Source organism: Sciurus vulgaris, assembly GCF_902686455.1.
Source record: "Sciurus vulgaris genome assembly, chromosome: 9".
NCBI lineage: Eukaryota > Metazoa > Chordata > Mammalia > Rodentia > Sciuridae > Sciurus > Sciurus vulgaris.
The window spans coordinates 81,975,984-81,998,737 of NC_136469.1; the positions used below are offsets into that span (position 1 = coordinate 81,975,984).

At 37.9% G+C, this 22,754-nt stretch overlaps 1 protein-coding gene across 1 annotated transcript in view; it reads right to left on the bottom strand.

The window, feature by feature from the left end:
- The window catches only part of FRAS1 (Fraser extracellular matrix complex subunit 1), a 436,825-nt gene that overhangs the window by 208,146 nt on the left and 205,925 nt on the right, over window positions 1-22,754 (bottom strand). Inside the window, exon 15 of the mRNA XM_079152936.1 lies at window positions 17,771-17,914. Coding sequence (XP_079009062.1) covers window positions 17,771-17,914 — 144 coding nt within the window. The remainder of the gene's footprint in view (window positions 1-17,770; window positions 17,915-22,754) is intronic.

The following is a 22,754-nucleotide window of genomic DNA, read 5'->3' on the forward strand; positions in this document are numbered from 1 at the left end:
CGGCACGCCGGGTCTACAGCCAGCTCTTTGGAAAAGGCCCGCCCAGTGAGAGCTTTTCCGCACAGAGCCAGCCCCCAGCCCTGGACCCAGCAGCGGGCTAGGGGCAGCTTTCTTCAGAAGCAATGCATTATCAAGTTCCTCTAAGACTTCAGGCTACTGAAGGCTGGGAGGTGATATACTGGAAATCTACAGGGACACTATAAGCCAATAGAGGAAATCGGCATTATCTCAGAGTCCCACTGATATCTGGCCAATATGAGAAAACAAGGGAAGAAAATGTCCCAAACAAACCTACATGCTATATCAATAAAACCCAATGACAGCATGGCAGAAGAAATGTTAGAAAGGAAGTTCAGAATGTACATAATAAAAATGATCAGGGAGCAAATGATGAGATGAAAGAGCAAATGCAGGCATTAAATGATTGTACCAATCGACAGTTAAAAGAGCAAACATGGGAAGCAAAAGATCATTTCAATAAAGAGTTAGAGATACTGAAAAAAAAAAAAAAAACAGAAATCCTTGAAATGAAGGAAACAATAAACCAAATTAAAAACTCCATAGAAAGCATAACCAATAGGATAGAACACCTGGAAGACAGAACCTCAGATATTGAAGACAAAATGTTTAATCTTGAAAAAAAAGTTGACAAACAGAGAAGATGGTAAGAAATCACGAACAGAAAAGAAAAACTCAAACTATCCCTGTTCGCTGATGACATGATTATCTATTTAGAGGAACCTGGAAATTCCACCAGAAAACTTTTAGAACTCATAAGTGAATTCAGTAAAGTAGCAGGTTACAAGATCAATGCTCATAAATCCAATGCATTTTTATACATAAGTGATGACTCTTCAGAAAGAGAAATTAGGAAAACTACCCCATTCACAATAGCCTCGAAAAAAATAAAATACTTGGGAATCAATCTCACAAAAGAGGTGAAAGACCTCTACAATGAGAACTACAGAACACTAAAGACAGAAATTAAAGAAAACCTTAGAAGATGGAAAGATCTTCCATGTTCTTGGATAGGAAGAATTAATATTGTCAAAATGGCCATACGACCAAAAGTGCTATACAGATTCAATGCAATTCCAATTAAAATCCCAATGATGTACTTTACAGAAATAGAGCAAGCAATTATGAAATTCATCTGGAAGAATAAAAAACCCAGAATAGCTAAAGCAATAATCAGCAGAAAGAGCAAAGCAGGGGGTATTGCAATACCAGATCTTCAACTTTATTACAAAGCAATAGTAACAAAAATGGCATGGTATTGGTACCAAAATAGAAAGGTAGATCAATGGTATAGAATAGAGGACACAGACACAAACCCAAATAAATATAATTTTCTCATACTAGACAAAGGGGCCAAAAATATGCAATGGAGAAAAGATAGCCTCTTCAACAAATGATGCTGGGAAAACTGGAAAACCACATGCAACAGAACGATATTAAACCCCTATCTCTCACCCTGCACAAAACTCAACTCACAATGGATCGAGGACCTTGGAATCAGACCAGAGACCCTGCATCTTATAGAAGAAAAAGTAGGTCCAAAGCTTCAACTTGTTGGCTTAGGATCAGACTTCCTTAACAGGACTCCCATAGCACAAGAAATAAAAGCAAGAATCAATAACTGGGATAGATTCAAACTAAAAAGCTTTCTCTCAGCAAAGGAAACTATCAGTAATGTGAAGAGAGAGCCTACAGAGTGGGAGAATATCTTTGCCACTCATACTTCAGAAAGAGCGCTAATTTCCAGAATCTATAAAGAACTCAAAAAACTCTACACCAAGACTATAAATAATCCAATCAACAAATGGGCTAAGGAAACCAACAGACACTTCACAGAAGAAGATGTACAAGCAATCAACAGATATATGAAAAAATGTTCAACATCTCTAGTAATAAGAGAAATGCAAATCAAAACTACCCTAAGATTTTTATCTCACCCCAATTAGAATGGCGATCATCAAGAACACAAGCAACAATAGGTGTTGGCGAGGATGTGGGGAAAAAGGTACACTCATACATTGCTGGTGGGGTTGCAAATTAGTGCAGCCACTCTGGAAAGCAGTATGGATATTCCTCAGAAAGCTTGGAATGGAACCACCATTTGACCCAGCTATCCCATTCCTTGGCCTATACTCAAAGGACTTAAAATCAGCATACTACAGAGATACAGCCACATCAATCTTCATAGCTGCTCAATTCACAATAGCCAGATTGTGGAACCAACCTAGATGCCCTTCAGTTGATGAATGGATAAAGAAATTGTGGTATATATATACAATGGAATATTACTCAGTCACAAAGAATAATAAAATTATGGCATTTGCAGGCAAATGGATGAAATTAGAGAATATCATGCTAAGTGAGATAAGCCAATCTCAAAAATCTAAAGGACGAATGATCTCGCTGATAAGCAGATGATGACACATAATTGGGGGGTGGGAAGGGGGCAAGATTGGAGGAAGGAAGGACTGTATAGAGGGAAAGGAATGGTGGGGGGTGGGGTGAAGGGAAAAAATAACAAAATGAATCAAACAACATTACCCTATGTAAATTTATGATTACACAAATGGTATTCCTTCACTCCATGTACAGAGAAACAACATGTATCCCATTTGTTTACAATAAAAAAATAATAAATAAAAAGAAAATAAAGGTACTGAAAAAAAAGTTTGTATTAGGTGTCATGCTACAAGATAGACACAAAAATAAAGTCAACCAGGTTAAGTGGTTTATAGGTCTAAGAAAGGGAAATAATAGATAATATTACAAATACTGAATATATTGTTGAAAACAATCTGTACAGACACAATCATATTTTTTAAAGTTGTGTGGGGTAAGGAGTAGTAAAGGTCAAGAAAAAACTCAGAGAAGAAGGTACCCTCAAGCATTTTCTTAAAAAGTGAGTTGCATTAGGCCAGGCTGATGGGAATATACCATAGGCTGAATCCACAAAGGTTCCAAACCTGGAAAGAGACTGGGCTGTCCAAGATAAAAGCTGTTCTACTCAGCTCTAAAAATGGGAAGCGTCAGACTATGGAAACCTGTAGCCATACTCTGAGGTCTAGGCTCTTATCCTGTGGGAGGCATTCCCATTCAAACTTTATTTGAAATTCAAATTCAACTGGACATTGTCAAGTTTCTAATTTTGTGTAAGGCACTGAGGGCCCACAGTGGTTTCAAACTCAGTAAAAACATTGCCATATTTGTGGATAAGAGATAACTTTGGGTAGATTCAGGATGGCAGGTTGGAGGAAGGCTTCATTGTCAGTTGCTCTATGGCTCCAGATTCAAGCAACAGCAAGGTGGGTGAAAGAAGAAATTCACTGAAATTCAATATTAGACAGTCACCATCTCTAAAAGACTCAGAAAATTCAGGTGCATTGAGCAAGAAAAGCAAAAAAGAGTACATTGGAGCCAAACTGGTTGCAGCAGCAGCAATGGCAGCATCACTGCTTAACTGCAGTGAGAAGGGACAACAGAAAGAGGGGCATGATGCACAAATTTGGCATGGAAAAACTTGATGATCAGAAGAGAAGCCTAAACTTAGCTGATCCAGAGGCTGCACCACAAACTGGTGTTTAAAAAGTGCTCTGTATTTCTCAACTGGGAAGCAGAGAACTGGACTGGGAGTCATCTTGAGAAGGTCATACTGCAGCTTGCTGCTGTGGGAGCTGGACGATCACAGCAAATATCGCCTTACTGTCCCAGAAAGCCCCTGCCGCGCACCCTATAGTGTACCTAGCATAAAGTGAATGAAACAGGAGCAGAGAAGATTGTACCCAGGGGAATTCAAGTCAGAAAAACAGATGGGAATACCGTTCATTTGCCCTTTGAGTTTGACAGCTCAGGTGACCAGGTGAACAGGGTCAGGAAACTGAACAGGTAATGTGAATACACTCAGGGTCTAAGCCTGGGAAGGTCATATTCAGGGACAACACAATGTGGAGGGTTGGTTGCCCTTCCCTTCAAGAATTCCTTGGAGACTCCAGAGATCCATATGCCCAACAGAAATCAGCATCCTCATGGCTCTAGGGGATGTTGATCTAATCTCTCCAGAACAGATACCACCCAACAAAGACTGTAAAGCCTAATAGACCTAAACCTCAGTCACTGGAACACCCTCTTAGAACAGTGTAGCAACTCACCCCCAGAGTACATCCATCTGGTCTGTCTGGACAAAACTCCAAATGATAGTACTTCCCATTCCAGACTACCTTATACTGGTGAGAAGGAAAGCTGAGAGTTATTTCAACTGGTTCCAGTTTTAGACTACTCCAGCCAAGAGCTTGGTGAGTAACAAAAAAGAGGAGAGGGTTAACAATCCCCACCTTGCTCTCACTATCTCTCTCTCTCAGTACACAGCCCAAGAAGAAACAGAAAGAAGAACAGTTGGGCAAAAGAAGTGACCATATATACCCATCGACTATTTTCACTACCTCAGTGAAGACAATTCTATCATTTTCTCATTAAGAATCATTTTTCCTTTCTGAAGGGGAGGAGAATGTTTTTGCTGTGCTGATAGGTACATGCATATGTATACACATACATATTTGTTTCCCCACACCTCATTTTTAGCATATTCTTACGATACTTATTTTTTATTATCTTGTCTTTTGAGGGTTAGAGTTTGGGTTTGTTTCTTTATTTTTTGTTGTTGTTGTTCATTTGTTTTTCTTTTCACTCTTTCTCTCATTTCTTCTCCCACTAAGAGCTAAACTCTTTTCTCTCTCTCTCTTTCCCTTTAGGTTTTTGCTAATTTTTCTCTTTTTTCTTTATAATCATCATTTGCTACATCTCTTCTGCATTCTTTCTGTTCACATTTTGAACATTCTAAACTTTCTTCTATTTTCCTGTCACATTTTCCTTTTTCTTAATGAACTGTATTCTTACCACCTTTTAGAACTATCTATTTTATATAACTCCTGCCCACACTGTTCATATTGTTGCAGTTATTAGTTTTATGGAGACATAGTTTATACCTACTGTTTACTGCCAGATCGAGTTCATACTTATTTATTGTTTTTCTGTTGGCAACTGCTGATCCCACCATTCCTATTTCTATAGGAATTAGTGTTGTAGATGCCATAGTCGGCACCAGGTATTTATTTTAATATTGTATATTTTTTGTCTCTATTGTTTGTTTCTCCCTTTTCAGTGAAGTGCTGGGAATCCACAGGAACACTACAAGTTCACAGGATAGAGACTTGGCCTCTGAACTAAACGTAGCCAATAGATGGCACACCATGCTTCACACACAAATTAACTACACTCAAACTTCAGTTATAATTTAATACAAGAATAGGAGAGAGAAAAAAATACCCAAACTAATGAGGTGCCCCAAATAGGAATGGCTAGAGGGAGTCTGCAGGTCCCTTTCATGGACATACACTCCATAATAGCAAAAACCGAGAGAATTAACACAAAGGCTGTGGGTGCCATACCTATAAGGGTCTCATTCTTGATCACTCGAGGAAACTTTGGCAAGAGAAGGCCATGACCTAAAAATGTCCACACAGGAGTGGAAGAAAAATTCATTCCAACAAATGCATGAAACCCACCACAGGAATAAAAAAAATTTGACCAAAAAAAAAAAAAAAAAGTTAACAAAACACCTCCTAAAGTTCATAATTCACCAGCAACTGACTCCAAAAATATTGAAGTGGATGAACTATCAGAAAAAGAATCCAAAAGAATGATTAAAAAATTATCAATGAATTCTAAGAGAATGAAGAGAAACAATAGAATGAATTAAGGAAGTCAGTATGGGATATAAATGAGAAATTCAATAATGCATTTGAAATACTGAAAAAGAATCAAATAAAAATCTTGGAAATGAAGGACACAATAAATCAAATAAATCTTCAGTCAAAATTCTCTCTAATAGAGTAGACCATGCTGAGGACAGAATCTCAGAACTGAAGACAATGTGGTCAGCCTCGAAAGTTCAAACAATATTAAGGAAAAGAAAAAAAGTGTTCATGACTCGAATATACAAGAACTCTGGAAAAAATTAAGAGACCAAATTTAAGAATCACTGGAATTGAAGAAGGTTGTGGGATTCAAGGTAATGGAAGAAATAACCTCTTCAGAGAAAGAACAGAACATTTTGCAAATATGAAGAATGAAATGGATATCCAGATATAGAGGGTATTCAGACCACAAATTAGACAAGATCAAAAGAGAAACTTTTTAGGACCCATTATAACAAAAGGGACTAACATAAAGAACAAGTATAGAATTTTAAAAGAGCAAAATGTCAGGTCACATCTAGAGACAATTCAATTAAAATTACATATGATTTTTAAACACAAAGTCTAAAATCCAAGAAGGCTTAGAATAATGTGTTCTGAGTCTTGAAAGATAAAAGCTGTCAACCAAGACTGCTATATCTAGCAATGCTATCCTTTAGAATCAATGCAGAAACAAAAACCTTTCAAAACAAGCAGAAATTCAAGAATGACTACTAATCTGGCACTTAAGGAAAATACTTAAGGAAATATTTCACACAGAGAAATTAAAAAACAAATCCCTGAGCTCACAAATGAACCAATCTCATCTGAAGAGTAGATAAGCAAATAAGAAACAGGACCATATTAAACATTAGAAAAAACCAAAAATGGCAGGAATTAATAAACATCTTTCTATAATAACATTGAATGTGAATGGTATCAGCTCTCCAACTAAAAGACACAGGCTTCCAGAAATAGATTAAAAAACAAGACCGAACTACAGGTTGTTTGTAAGAGACCACCTTACAGGCAAAGACAGCCACAGGCTGCAAATGAAAGAAGTGAAATGATGTATACCATTAAAATGGAGTCCCAAAACAAGCAGGAATAGCACCTCTCATAGCTAACAAAATAGACTTCTAATCAAAATTAACCAGATGATATAAAGATGATGACTTTGAAAAGGCAAAGGGAATAATCCAACAAGAAGACATAATAATACTAAATATTTATGCACAAATGCTGGTGTATCTAATTACATAAAGCAAACAATACTTGAATTAAAGACTCAGATAGACTCTGGTACAATAATACTGGGTGATTTCAACACACCTCTCTTACCAATAGATAGCTCATCCAGACATAAACACAGTAAAGACTCTTTGAACCTAGAAAATATTATAAATCAAATGTACCTAACAGACATCTATAGATTACTTCATCCAATAATAGTCAACTACACATTCTTCTCAGAAGTTCATAGAACCTTCTCCAAAATAAACCATATTTTAGGCTACAAAGAATCTCTTAGCCAATACAAAAATTTGACATAGTTCCTTATATCTTATTGGATCATAACAAAATGAAATTAGAATTCAACACCAAAAAAATCCTATAGAAATTATGTAAACACATGAAGATTTAACAATATACTTTTGAATGATAAATAAGTGATAGAAGAAATAAGGAATGAAATTTGAAAAATTTTAGAATCAAACAACTATTGAGATACAATATACCAGAACCTCTGGGACACTATAAAGACAGTTCTAAGAGAAAAGTTTATAGCTATGAGTACTTACATAAGAAAATCAGAAAGATCTCAAATAAATCTCATCATGCATCTAAAGGTCTTTGAAAAACAAGAACAAACCAATTCCAAAACCAGTAGAAAGAAGGTAATAATAAGATTAGAGCAGAAATCAATGAAATTGAGAATAAAAAATAATACAAAGAATCAATAAAAGGAATAGTTTTTTTTTTTAAAGATAGATAAGCCATTAGCTGAACTAACCAAAAGAAAAAAAGGCCAAATTCATAAAATTAAAGATGAAAAGGAGAAATCAGAACAGATATTACAGAAATCCAGAGGATCATTAGGGACTATATTGAAAATTTACACTCTAATAAATTGGAAAATCTAGATGAAATGGATAGATTTTTAGACACATATGACCTGCCAAAATTGAATCAAGGGGACATGGAAAACCTAAACAGACTAATTAGCAGTAATAAAAAGTTGTAAAAAGTCTTTCAAAAAATCAAAACAAAGAAACCTTCCAACAAAGCCCAGTACCAGATGGAATTTCAACTGAATTCTATAAAACCTTTAAAGAAGAACTAAGACCAATGGTCCTCAGATTATTCCATGAAATAGAAAGGGATGGAACATTTCCAAATTTATTCTATGAAACTAATATCACATTCAGACAAAAACCACACAAAGATACATGAAAGAAAGAAAACTACAGATCAATATCTCTAACAAACTTAGATACAAAAATGCTCAATAAATTATTAGAAAATCATTTTCAAGAATGTATTAAGAATACTGTACATCATGATCAAGTTGGTTTTATCCCAGAAATGCAAGGATGGTTTAACATATGCAAATCAATAAATGTAATTTACCATATAAATAGTATTAAGGACAAAAATCATTAATTCATCTCAATAGATGCAGAAAAAACTTTTGGCAAAATTCAGCACTCATTCATGAGAAACACTGAAGAAAGAGGGATATAGGGAATCTACCTCAACATCATAAAGGCTTTCTACAAAAAAACTCAAAGCAAACATCATAGTGAATGGTAAAAAAAACTGAAAGCATTTGCTTTAAAAACTGGAAAAATACAAAGATGTTAACTCTGATCACTTCTATTTAATATGGTACTAGAAAACCTAGTCAGAGAAATTAGATGAGAAAAGGAAATAAAAGGGATAAAAATAGGAAAGAAAGAAGAGAAATTTTTACTATTTGCATATAATATGAAATGATACTATATTTAGAAGATCCAAAAAGCTCCACAGAGGACTGTAGAGCTAATAAACAAATTCAACAAAGTAGCAGGTTACAAAATCAAAATACAAAAATCCAATAGTGTTCCTATACACCAATAATGAATCTACTGAGAAAAAAATCAAGAAATCAATTCCATTTACCATAGCCTCAGAAAAAAAAAAAAAAAAAAAAACATAAATATAAAAAAATCATAGGAATAAAGGCTGTGGATATATCTCAGTTGGTAGAGTGCTTGCCTAGCACCTACAAGGCCCTGGGTTCACCAGCAACACACACACACACACACACACACACACACACACACAAGAAATCATAGGAATAAATCTAACCATGGAGGTGAAAGACCACTACAATAGAAACTACAGAACATTGAAGATGACATAAGAAGATTGAAAGACCTCCCATGTTCATGGACAGGCAGAATTAAATTGTTAAAATGGCCATACATTCAAAAGCAATATATAGTTTTGTGCAATCCCTGTAAGAATACCAATGACATTCTTCCCAGAAAAAAAAACTGGCCTAAAATTCATTAAGAAGAATCAAAGACCCAGAACAACCAAAGCAATTCTATGCCAAAAAAGCTGAAGGCATCACAATACCTGACTTCAAATTATGCTACAGTGCTGTATTAACAAAAACTGTATGGTACTGGCATAAAAAACAAAAAGACACATAGATCAAGGGTACAGAATAGAAACCTCAGAGCCATACCCACACAGATACAATCTTATAATCTTTGACAAAAGTACCAAAAACAAACACTGGAAGAAAAGCCTTTTTAACAAATGGTGCTGGGGAAACTGATTATCCATAGGTAGAAGAATGAGACTAGATCTTTATGTCTCATTCTGCACAAAAGTGAACTCAAAGTGAATCAAAGAACTAGGAATTAGACCAGAAACTACACAACTCCTAGAAGAAAATGTAGGGTCTAACATACAGGTGCAGGCAATGACTTTCTCAACAGAACACTTACAGCTCAGGAGATACTGTCAAGAGTTATAAATCGGATGTCATCAAATTAAAAAGCTTCTATACAACAAAGGAAAAAGAATGTGAAGAGAGAAACTACAGAATGGTAGAAAAATCTTTGGTAGCTACTATTCTGACAGAGGATTAATGTCCAGAATATACATAAAGAACTCAAAAAATTTAACATCCAAAAAATAAAAAAAACATAATTCATAAATGGGCAAATAAACTAAACAGACACTTCTCAAAGGAAGAAATACAAATGGCTAACAAATAAAGGAAAAAATTTCCAGCACTCTTAGCAATTAGGAAATGCAAATCAATACTGCACTGAGATGTCATCTGATTCCCATTAGAATGGCCGTCATCAAGAACACAAACAACAAGAAATGCTGAAGAAGATGTAGAGAAAACAGGACACTATCATATCGTTGGGTGGGACTGGGAATTAGTACAACCTCTACAGGAATCAGTATGGACATTCCTCAAAAAACTAGGAACAGAACCACCATTAGACTCAGCTATACCACTTTTCATTATTTATCCTAAGTAATTAAAGTCAGCATACTATGGCAACATATGCATACCCATATTTATAGCAGCACAATTCACAATATCCAAATTATGGAATTAGTCTAGGCATTCATCAATGGATGCGTGGATAAAGAGAATGAGGTACATAAGCAATGGAGTTTTCAGGAAAATGGATGGAACTTGAGAACTTTACGTTAAGCGAAATAAGACAAACTCAGAAGGTTGAGGATAACATGTTTTCTCTCCTATGTGGAAGCTAGAGAGGAAAAAGAGAAAAATTGCACAGGGGTCTCATGAAAATGGAAGGGAGATCAGTAGTAGGGATAAGGAGGGAGGAGAGGAGGGAAAGAAGAAATCCTGGGGAGTGATATTGGTCAAATTATGTTGTTATATTGTGTGTTTGTGTAAATAATATAACAAAGAATCCCATCCATTATATGCAACTATAATGCACCAATTAAAAATGTGGAGAAAATTTTCACCATGTTGGTCTAAGACCTGACTTCCTTAATAAGACCGCTAAAAATCACAAAGTAAAATCAAGAATCAATAAGTGGGATGGACTCAAATTAAAAAGCTTCTTTTCAGCAAAAGAAACAATCAGTAATGTGAAGAGAGAGCCTACAGATTGGGAGAAAATTTTTACCATATGTATCTCAGATAAAGCATTAATCTCTATGATATATAAAGAATCAAGAAAACACCAAAAAAAACCCCAAATAACCTAATCAATAAATGGGCTAAGAAACTGAATAGGCACTTCACAGAAATTCAACTGATCAACAAATATATGAAATAATGTTCAACATCTCTAGCAATTAGAGAAATGCAAATCAAAACTATTCTAAGATTTCATCTCACTCCAATCAGAATGGCAATTATCAAGAATACAAGCAACAATAAATGTTGGCAAGAATGTGGGGAACAAGGTACACTCATACATTGCTGGTGGGACTGTAAATTGGAGCAACCATTATGGAAAGCAGTATGGAGATTCCTCAGAAAACTTGGAATGGAACTAGTATTTGACCCAGTTATCCCACTCCTTGTTTTATACCCAAAGGACTTAAAATCAGCATACTACAGTGATACAACCACATCAATGTTTATAGCAGCTCAATTCACAATAGGTAAGCTATGGAACCAACCTAGATGTCCTTCAACAGATGAATGGATAAAGAAAATGTGGAATATGATGTATATCACTCAGCTTTAAAGAAAATGAAATTCTGGCATTTGCTGGTAAATGGATGGAATTAGAGAACATCATGCTAAGTGAAATAAGCCAAACCCAAAAAACCAAAGGCTGAATGTTTTCTGAGATATGCAGAAGCTAATTCACAATAAGGGTGGGGGGATAGGGAAGAAGAAAGTTACTTTATATTAGATAGAGGGGAATGAAGGGAGGGGAAAGAGTATGAAGGGAGGAATGATAGTAGAGTGAAACAGACATTATTACCTCATGTACATGCATGACTGCATGACTGATGTGATCCTGCAATATGTATAATCAGAAAAATGAGACATCGCAGTCTAATTATGTATTATCTATCAAAATGTATAAATGCATTTTACTGCCATGTACAATCAATTAGAACAAATAAAATTTAAACAACATATGGAGAGGAAAAAAGAAAGACCACTTTGGCTTCGATATGGAGAATGGTTAGGAGGGGTGAGGAAGGAGAGTTGGGGACACAGTTGAAAGATCTTGGCAAAGTACATGGAACAAGGCAATTAGGGCCTGAGGCAAGGCTGTGAAGGAGGTGACAGGTGTGAAAGCTGTGAAAGAGAAGTGTCTCAGATGGCTTCCAGGAGTCTATCTTGGGGAACAAGAGGTGCCACTCATGAATGTAAAACAGATGGGTGTGGGGGATTATGAGGAGCACACTTTGGGATAGGCAGCGTCCAGTAAGGAATCTGATTTTAGTTCTGGATTCAAGAGAGAGATCTAAAGGTCATCACATATAAATAGTTGTTAAGACCAGAAATTAGTTGATTTATTCAGGAAAAGCATCCAAGAGAAAACAGAAGAAGATAAGGAACTGGAGGACAACAACATCTAAAAAAACAGAGGAAAAAAATAGCAAAAATGACCAAGAAGAATGATCCAAGGATAGAAGACAAAAAAGGAACTGGTGGCTGAGAAGTCAAGGGGAGAAGTTTCAAGAAGAAAGTCACTAAGAATGCAGAGAAGACAAATCACATCTGAAAAGGTTCTACTGCACTTAGAAATTGAGCTTTGGCTCACCTGTGCCACATTCCAGCAGAGTCACTGGATAGAAAAAAAGTGAAGGCTATCACTCAGTATAAAGTGTTTCTTTAAAGGCCATTACTATGAATGGAAGGGGACAGGGAGAACAATAATTAAAAGTGCCAGGGGTTGTTTAGTCACAGTAACATTTTTAAAGTTCAAGACATGTATAGACACTGGAAAGGTGATCTTTAGAAATCTGAATGATTAGTAAAATAGATATTAAGGTAAAAATCAGGGCTATACATTCAAAAGTGCTGGTGGGAGTCAGGCATGCTGGCCCAAGTCCGTAATCCCAGCAAGGTGGGAGGCTGAGGCAGGAGGATCCCCACTTTGAAGCCAGCCTCAGTAACTTAGCAAGACTCTGTCTCAAAAAAATTCTAAAAAGAAAAAGAAAAATGTCCAGGTGGAGAGACCATCCTTGGTCAGAGCAGAGGAGGCACAGGCAAGCGCAGCTGCTGGCCAGTCTGTGACTCCAGCTACTCTCCACACATTGACTCACATCTTGCAAAATAAAGAAAGTGATCTCTTCACACCACAGAGAATCAATGTTTCAGGAAGAGAGAACTCCTGCAATTCATTCTGTCTGCTTCCTGAGTCCCTCTACACCCTGCTAACATTCTAAAACATATCTCAAAAACTGAGGGAAAAGATGCTAGGAGATGGGGCCAACTGGTCCATCTTGCACGTTGGGGGTTTTGGCATCTTTCTAGAAGAAAATGTGTAAGATAATTTCAGTAAATGGGATAAAGCAAAGACCTTAATATAGGGGAAAAGGAAATCACTCCTCAACTCATCACTGGAACAAAGAAACAAAAAGAAATCTGAAAAGCATTCTTCCCTCTTAGCCCCCATAAAAACTCATGAAGTTCCCTATTCTAAAACAGTTATCTCAACAGAGCTGAATAACCAATAAGCTTTATGGAATTTCCTAGAAATAAAGAACTGTAGAAATGTTCATATATTAGTATTAACCAATAATGAAAATATTACATACTAAATGTTATAAGAATGTAAATGAACAGTTAGAGGGTAATTTGTAAATTTAAATAACGGAAGATGTCTTTTCTCTCCAAAGTAATCTATAACTTCAATACAATATTAATAAAAATGTTGAATTATCTCAGGAATTCAATAAATGTACTCTAACATCCATGAACAGCTAAGTCAACCTTGAAGAAGAAATGAAGAATTTTCCCAATCAGATACTGAAACACAACACAAGGCAATAGAAGCTAATGATAAAACAGTATGATAGTGGTACAAGAACAGAAATCTAGACTATAGAATAGCTCAGTCCAACCTATGTGCATATAGAAACTTAATATAAAATAAAGAAAAATACATGGTAAGATTGAATGAATAGATACTGTCAGGAAAACTGGAAAAGAAAATGGAGAAAAATGAAACTGAATCCGTTCTTAAACCCAGATACATGAATGAACTCCTGATGGATTGACAACTTAACATTAAGACAAAACTGTCAAACTGATAGGAGAAATTGAATACTAGAGTAGACCTCGTTAAACAAAAAATTCAAAAGCAAAAGTTTCAAGCAAAAACAATGAAAAAATTTCTGTTTAACAACAGACATTATATCTATAAACCAGAAAAAATCAGAAGCTCAATGATGTCAAATGGTGGCAAAGAGTGGACATGAGAGAACTTTCATTCATGGGGTGTAGATGGCAAAGCTATTATGGACAGCAACCCGGCAGGACTTCATCAAACAAAGAACATGCAGAGTCCAGAAACCAACAATTCTGCTCCAGGGTATAAATCCCAGGGAAGCTTCCAGACAAGCTCATAGAGTTTCAAAGCTGTTCGCTGGCACTCTCTACTGAAGAGATGCAGATAGAGGGAATGGAGGCAGTCTATCACTGGGAGACTGGATGAGTGAAGTGTAGGGATACACACAGGAGTACTATGCAGCTGTCACAAGTGAAGAGCCAGATAATATAACAATATGGGTGAATCTTAAAAATATAGTGCTGAGTGAGAGAAGCAGAGACTAACATAAACTCTGCCACAGGATGTCATTTAAGAAAATTAAATATATAAGGCACTCAAAACAAAAATACCCAGTTCATACAAACAAAAAATATGTTTTAAAAATTAAAGTGATTGCCTGAATGAGGAAGGGGAAGGAGAATAAAAGAAAAGAACGAGAGAAAAAAGGAGGGGAGAGAGGAGGGAGGGGGAGGGAAAAAGAAAGGGGGATGGAGAGAGAGATAATAGCTAACAAAACCTGTGAACCTGATTAATTATGTTAGCTAGAGCCAGAAAAGTCCTACATAATAGCACAAGGACTTGAAAGAATGAGGATTTTCCTCTGCATTGTCCCACCCTTTATATCTAATTTTTATAAAATCCAAGACAGGTACTGCAGAGGAACATGGGTACTGCAAGTTCTTTCGGGCAGGGCACACTGTCATTTCTAACAGGCTATGCTGGATTTTTCTCAGCACTTGACTTTGAGATTTCTGCCGATATGGACTGGTTGGTTATAAATGATTAAACCAATACCAGCCAGTCTTTATCTTGAATAGCACTAATCTGAATTGGAAATAAGTCACCGTTATCAGCGTCCGACGTCTTAATTAACATTCTGATACCAATCAGCGACTTGGTTCACCATTGTTTTCTTTTCTAATTTTTTATTAGTGCATTTTAATTTTTCAGAATAATGTGTTTCTTTGTGGCTTATTCATACAAGCAAATAACGTACTTTGATCATATCCATCCTCACCGTTTTTTCGGAAAACATTTATGGGAACATTTCCGAAGTCATTTGATATAAAACTTAGAGAAGTCTACGACAATTTATGCAAAGTGTAAGTAAGCTCCAGTTTCCTTTATTAACAGGTGCACTGGTCAATCCCAATAGCATCACAGACTCTTGCAAGGTGCAAGGTCATGGTATGTGTCCAGTAATTACTTGTTGATAATGATGAGTTGCCTGATTAACATCAGTTATGGTCCGTCCTCCTCTCTATAAATTTTCTTTCTGACACTTTCCAAAATGTATACAGATAGCATTTCAGATGTGTATTCTCTCTTTCTCTAAGCCACCTGTTCACTAGTCTTTTTTTTAATTCTCCCAGACTGCAAGGAGCCCTGGTTTTATTCACTTATCCTCTAAACCCAAGCAGATTCCCACCCCTCACCGCCCCAAGGCTTACCCTAACTCCTCTTTAGAATACACCACTTCACCAGCAAAAGTTGATTTCTCAGTCCTGATAATGGCAGGCCAGTGTCACCTGCTCCTCTGTCAGTGACAGTAACCAGCCTCCCTGGGGACTTAAAGGGCAAATGCCTTTAGGCCCTTGGATTAGTGCAAATTTGACATCTGTCGACCTTTAGAGAATACATCTGGCTTAATTGAGCAGGAAAGTGATGGTGGCAGAAAAAGATTAGCTTGCTCAGGCTAATGGCAGCCTGGCCTTTCTTTCCTTGTTCCACACAAAAGCCACCTGTGACTCATCCATACCGAGTGAGATTTTTCACACCAGCTAAGCTGATGGATCTCTGCACAGCATTAAACAAGCAGCTGCAAAGGCTCTCTCTTCCCTAAGACAAGTGGATCTGTCAAGTCCCAAAGATCATCTCATTTTTGCTGTTGCCCTGCTCAGTGAACAAAATGAGGACAATAAGTCAAGCAAGTTTTATGGGCTGTACATTTTTATGGATTTAGAGGACTTAGTTATGAAAAGAAAGTCATCATGGCCTTTCTGTAAGTGTGGCCATTGCAGTGAATGCAACTCAAACCCTTCATTTATTGTCAGAATGCTCCCTGTGGACCTAGGAATGTCCACAGGGGCAGCTGATTCACCTAAAAGACAAAGAAGAAAGGGCAGAAAAGGAAGAAGAAAAAAGAATGAGAAGGAAAGTGGGGAAAAATGAGCAGAGATGCATAAGGCCATGTCACATTATAGCTAGCAGTAGCAGTAGGCAATAGTGACTCAAGGACAGTTATGATCTAGAGCCAAAAAATTTAAGTTTAAATTCCACTCTGCCCATTATAAATCTGATGACCGGAGGCAAGTTTCTTACCTTCCGTTACCTCATCAGGAAAATGAGAATGATAATGTTTATTGCATGAAGTTGTGAAGATTAAACACCAAATACTGACAGAACACTCTGTGCCCAGAAATATTCTAAGTGCTTTGCATATATTAACTCAATCCTCTCAACAGCCTTCTGGGCTGGGTGTGTATAAGTTTCCTATTGCTGCTGTAACAAATTAGCACAAAATTTTTGGCTTAAAACAATGCAAATTTATTATCTTAGAGTTCTAGAGTTAGGAAGTCTCAAAATCAAGTGTAAACAATGATGTAATTCCTTCTGGAAGGTCCAGAGCAGAATCAATTTCCTTGCCTTTTTGTAGATTCTAAAGTCACCCTGCAGGTTCATGAATCCTTCCTTGCATCTCTCAAACCTGATCTCTGGTTCTGTTCTCACATCTTTTCCTCTAAACTGTGCTGCCTTCCTCATATAGAACTGCTCACCCCAATAATCCCAGATAATATTTCCATTTCAAGATCCTTACACTTAATCCTACCTACAAAGTCCTTTTTTGCTATCTAGCATGCTCATAGGTTCTGGTGATTAGAACATGGACATCTTTGGGGTCATTTTGTCTACCCCAGGTGCTACTATTATCCCCACTTTATAAGTGGGAAACTGATAATGCAGAGAGATAAAGTAACCTGCCAAAGCCATGCTTTCCCCCATACTTCCTCCCTTTCAGGGGTTCCTGTACATGGCATGAGGAAGCACCATGCTGGGTTACCTCTTGTTACAGCACAGGTATTAAAGGTAGCATGACAACAATGCTGTAGCTTTGGCACCAATACCACAAGTGGGTCTGCCCTTGGCTGTCTATTCAGAGGGGGGTCTTGCATTGACAGAATTCAGGTTTCGAGGAAAGCAAGGCCAGAGTGGGAACCCTGCTCCTCTCACAGAGCTATGGCTTATGAGCAGGCAGCCCGAGCCTCACTGTCTTCATCTGCCAGACGAGGCTGAAATGAATACCTCCATCCTAACAAGGTGTCAGGGCAGGAAAGGAGGACCCACTGGTGATCCCACTTAGCAGTGTCAAACTACCAAGGCAAAGTCAATGTCAACAACCATCTATGTAATCAATGAGCAAAAGAAACATTGGTTATCCATGCTATGACTTGAATGAAGGCAAGCTGGAAAAGGAAAAAAGGCTTTGGCACCCCCCCTGGCACTTACCAACACAGGCCCCCTTCCTGTTGTAGAAACCGTCTCCGCAGCTGCTCTCACAGCTGCCATCTCGCAGCACTTGCAGGGGATCTCTGCAGGCCACACAGTGCTTCTCGGTGGGGCCCCAGCAGCCTGCACAGGACTCATGACAGCCTGCAGGCAAACAGCAAAATCAGTGAACAATTACTGCAGGAAGGACCCGTCATCACTTTTTTCTAAAAAAACCAGGTTTTAGGATTTACAAGGAGAATGTTGATTGGCTCCTTGGTTCCTGAACTGTTATGCACCTGTGTGTATACCTCAGGAGAAGAGAACCTCCCCAGCTGGGCGGGGTGGGGGCAGCAAATATGGCCAGGAATAGGACTTCACTAAATGATTTCTAAGAGACCTGGAAGAGGAAAGGGGGGTTTTGCAGTAATGGGAATCGCAGGCAAGAAATCATCATTTTCTAGGCACCAATGGGACTGTTTAATGAAATCAGATGGCCCTCCATCCCTTGACTTTTAAAATCACACAGCAGAGTGTTAACAGTATAACCCCCTCCAACACCATCAGAATCAGCGGAAGAGGGATGCCATTTACTCCAGTCCTCAATTAGACCTTTTAAGGAACAAGAACTAAGTATTTGTGATCTTCTCTCTCTCTCTCTTTCTCCCCACTTCCTTGATTCCCACCGGCTTCTGTCCTTCCCCCAAACTTTCATCTGCACATCTCCTGCCATAATATCTACCCTGTACATGTATTCAAAGGACTCAGGAGGCCTGCTTTTCTCTCATACCTTTGGTTTCCAGCCACAGGTTGCTCCTAGACCAGAGCTGTTCCCATAACCCATTTTGTCCCATTGTACCAGATGTGAAAAATGGATAAAACATATAATTATATAGTAAGAACATAATTATGTTATAATATACTAATCAATATAGTTACATATGTGAGTGGGTATATATCTGCACTCTAGATGATTATTTCTGACCTATTTTAATGTACCTGTCTTGATTTTTAGAAATATTCACAGAACGGAAAACTTGGGATTCAATGGGTTAAGGTTCTACAATTTTCTTCTCTTCCAGCATTTGGGTTTTTTTGTTATTATTTTTACTATTCATGCTTACTTTTTACCTTACTACTTCTACAAAGTGAAGCCTAAACTAACTAAATGAATATTTTGAGAATTGGCAAGCTGGCTGTATAGCTAAACTCACCTATACTTTGGTTAATACATCCTAATTTTTTAAAGGCTTGCTTCACAATGGAGCATAACCTATTTTGCAGAGGCACTGATTCTGATCAAAATTGGTAGGGGGAATGAATGTGTTTCCTGCTTGTAAGTGACTTGGTAATCATACCTTAGCAATTTAATTAGGCATCCCTTTGGAGGCAGAAGATAGGATACCTACATTGCAAACTTCAAGATCTAATCCTCTTCTATCAGTTCTAAATTGCACAAGAAAGTCTTAATTTCAGACAATTTTTCTCCTTGGCAAATTTAAAGATAATTACTAATTGTATTAAGTGCTAGGAAGACTCTGCCATAAAGAGTAACAGTGGTGCGGGTGGTGGGACCCACTTTATAGGTCTGAAGGATGGGAAGTGAGCAGCCATGGGGAGAATCAGAACAGCACAGGCAACAATCTTGAGACGGGAAGGAGTTCAGGTTTCGAGGACTGAGGGCTGCCCTGATGGCTGGAGCTGCTGAGGCACTGTGGGGCACAGTGGTACCATTCAGGGCTGGAGTCACATGTAGCAGACTGATCAAACTTAACTTTGAAGACAAAGAAAAGGAATTAGGCGTTTATCCTAATTACAATGCAAAGTCACTAATAGGTTCATTAGAGATCAATACCCCTGACTTAGATTTTCAAAGCTCCCTCTGGCTGCCATGGAGAGAGGGTTCAGAATGTGCAGGTAAGCAGGAAGACCATTGAGGAATCTACTGTGGTCTAGAAGAGACATGGTGATAGCCTGGACTCGTGGGGTGGGATGAGGTGGAGGAAAGTTTCCTTATTTATTATCTGGTTCCATCAAGAGACGGCAAACTTGATGAGAGCAGAGCCCATTTATAGTTTAACTCTGTGTCAAGCACACTGCTTGGTGCTTGAACATATCTTGAGTGACTTCATTTATATTTAACTCCTTTATATCTTAGAAAGGTTACACAGGAATTCTGTTCATGTTTGGGATAAGCAGCTGGCACTGCTTTATAACTAAAGATGTGGATGCAAGGATCTCAGTAACAAACCGCACCCTTAACACACATGAAATATGCCACTCATTTATTCAGCTACCCTTGATTACCAACTGCAGCCATCATCTGAAGTGTCTGTCACTGTTCACAGCTTGGCCTCACTCACTTTGGAGTTGATCCAAAGTTACCTAACCAACCAAACAAACATAAAACCCAATCTCATTTCCAAGAAGGTCTGTCAGGCAGATCTATTAACCTTCAACAGAAGCAGTTATCACATGCCAGGCTCTGTGCTAGCCTGCAGGGCCTTCCCATCTATCCACAGGCAAGCTATTTACGTGAGGCCCACTGCAGGAACACCTGCCACACTCCATCACCTGGGCACACTGGGGCATTGTGCAAACGGCAATGGGGACTAATTGCCCAACGGAATGACGCACCGAAAGTGAGGCTGAGAAGACAACAGAGGCCAGATCACCAAGAACAAAAGGACCAAGTAAGGGTCTTGACCCTCATCTCACTGAAGAGCTTTAATCAGGGCAGTGGAAGGATCGGTTGTGCTTTTTAGAGAGCAGTAGGGAAAGGACATGGTTAGCTTAACATCTTTAGAGGATGGAGTGGTCTTTATCCAGGGGGTGCAGAGGAAACAAGTAATGAAAGCACAGCTCCCTAGGTCTACAGTGACTGTAGATGGCTTGATGGCTGCACACTCAGCTATACTGGTTGCTAAAATAGTGAAATACCTCTAAACTAGTTGGTAAGTGTCTGTCACCCTTAAGCCCCTTCTCCAATACTCTTCTTCCTAGCATCCCTGGCCTATCCATACCATGTCCAGCAAGTAAAAGGTCCTATGCAGGAGAGAGTCTGAGATCCTGACCTTCTGACTGATCTGAATCTGTGCTATACTTCCTGTTAAATATTTTAATATCACCCTTGGTGAATTTAATATCACACCTTGGAGAATCAGATCAGGGACCAAAAGATGAGTAGGACTGCCTCTATGTTCCCAGAGAATTAGGGAAGGCATTCAGACCCTTCACAAACTGACCACTACCAAACTTTCTAGCCCTTCTTCTGTTGGATAATAGTATGCTGATTCCAGGGCACAGGAGTCTATAAACATGCCACATACTGTTCTAGGGTTTGGATCCGTTACCAGGATTCATCCTAACACATTCCCTCTGCTTCCTTCCTTAACTTCGTAATCCTCTTACACTTCAGAGACCTCCTAATTGTTACTACTCTGTGAAGCTTTGTTGAATGTTTCTAATCAAAGTTAGCTACATACTCCTTTCTCCATGTTCCCCAGCATTTTGTCCATGCCTCTCTTATGGTATTTTCCTTTTTTGTTCTATTTCATTGCAAATCAATCCCCTGCAGTGGAACATAGTAACTTCCTGTTTTAGTCAACTTTTTTGCTGTTGTGTCTAAATGATCTGACCAGCACAATTAAAGAGGAGAAAAGGTTTATCTGAGGGCTCACAGTTTCAGAGGTCTTAGGCCTTGGAAGGCCAGCTCCATTCCTCAGGTTTCGAGGTGAGGCAGAACATCATGGCAGAAGAGTGTGGCAGAGGGAAGTAGCTTGCATCATCAGGAAACAGAGACTCCACTCTCCAGATAGAAAATATATATCCCAAAGCCACACCCAATTCCAATCTCCTGCAGCCACACCCTATCACTTCAATTAATCCCATCAGGGATTAATTCACTGATTGGGTTAAGATTCTTACAACCCAATCATTTCTCCTCTGAACCTTCCTGCATTGTCTCCCATGTGAGCTTTTGGGGGACACCTCACATCCAAACAATAACACTTCCCAAATGGGGACCATGTTTTAGTCATCTTAAGTCCTCAGTGTCTACATTGATACCTAGTACATAGTCAGTACTCATTAAATATATGCTAAATGAATGCACAGTGGATTTTTTAAATTGGTTATGGGAAATTCATCCTATCAGTATCCTTCTACCTAGAAACAACCAACCACAATATCGTAGTCCTAAGACATGATAAGATCAACTCTAGTCTATAAAATTTAAAATGCAAACAAACAAAAAAAAATGCTGAAGTCCAGGTCTGTTTAAGAAGATAAATATTCATGCTGTATCTATATAGAGTACCAAATGGGATACTAGTCTTTGTGGCTTTTCTCTTTTTCCCATATTGGGCAAAATGCTTGTTCCATGCCAAGTATAATGGCAGAGGGGATTTTATTTCAACACAGAGCATGCTGAGCTGTCATTTCTCAGGATGACATACTCCCACTGTGTTTTGCAATTGATTTCTAATTTCTAATACTGAACATATGCTACTGCAGATTATCTCTTCTTGCAAGCCTATTTTACATGTGGCTTTTATTTCATTTTGGGTTGTTATAAAATGTAAAAGTTCACTCCCTGACTTTTCACCATAATTTCTCTTAGTGATACATTTCAGATCATTCAAGAGTTGAATTGTATATTGTGAAAATTGAAGCAATAAAAGTTTTAAAGGGCTAATAAGGGAAAGTTGTCTTATCTCACATGCAGTAGATAATTTATTTGGTAAGGCCCCTGACTTTTCTGAAGCAAAACAAGACGTGTTGGCTTGTCAAGCAATTCATTTCAAAAATGAAAAGCAATGGATTATTTTTCTTTTGTCAGCTCTATATAGAAACCTTACTCTGAAAATAAAACTTCTTCTGTACTTGCTAATTTAGAAATAGAAGATTGCTTTAAGATTTTTTAAACCTGTGCTTCCCTAAGAATAAAATGTAGCCCCCTTTCAGGGAAGTGTTAAAAGAACTTCCTTTTAAAAGCAGGCTATTT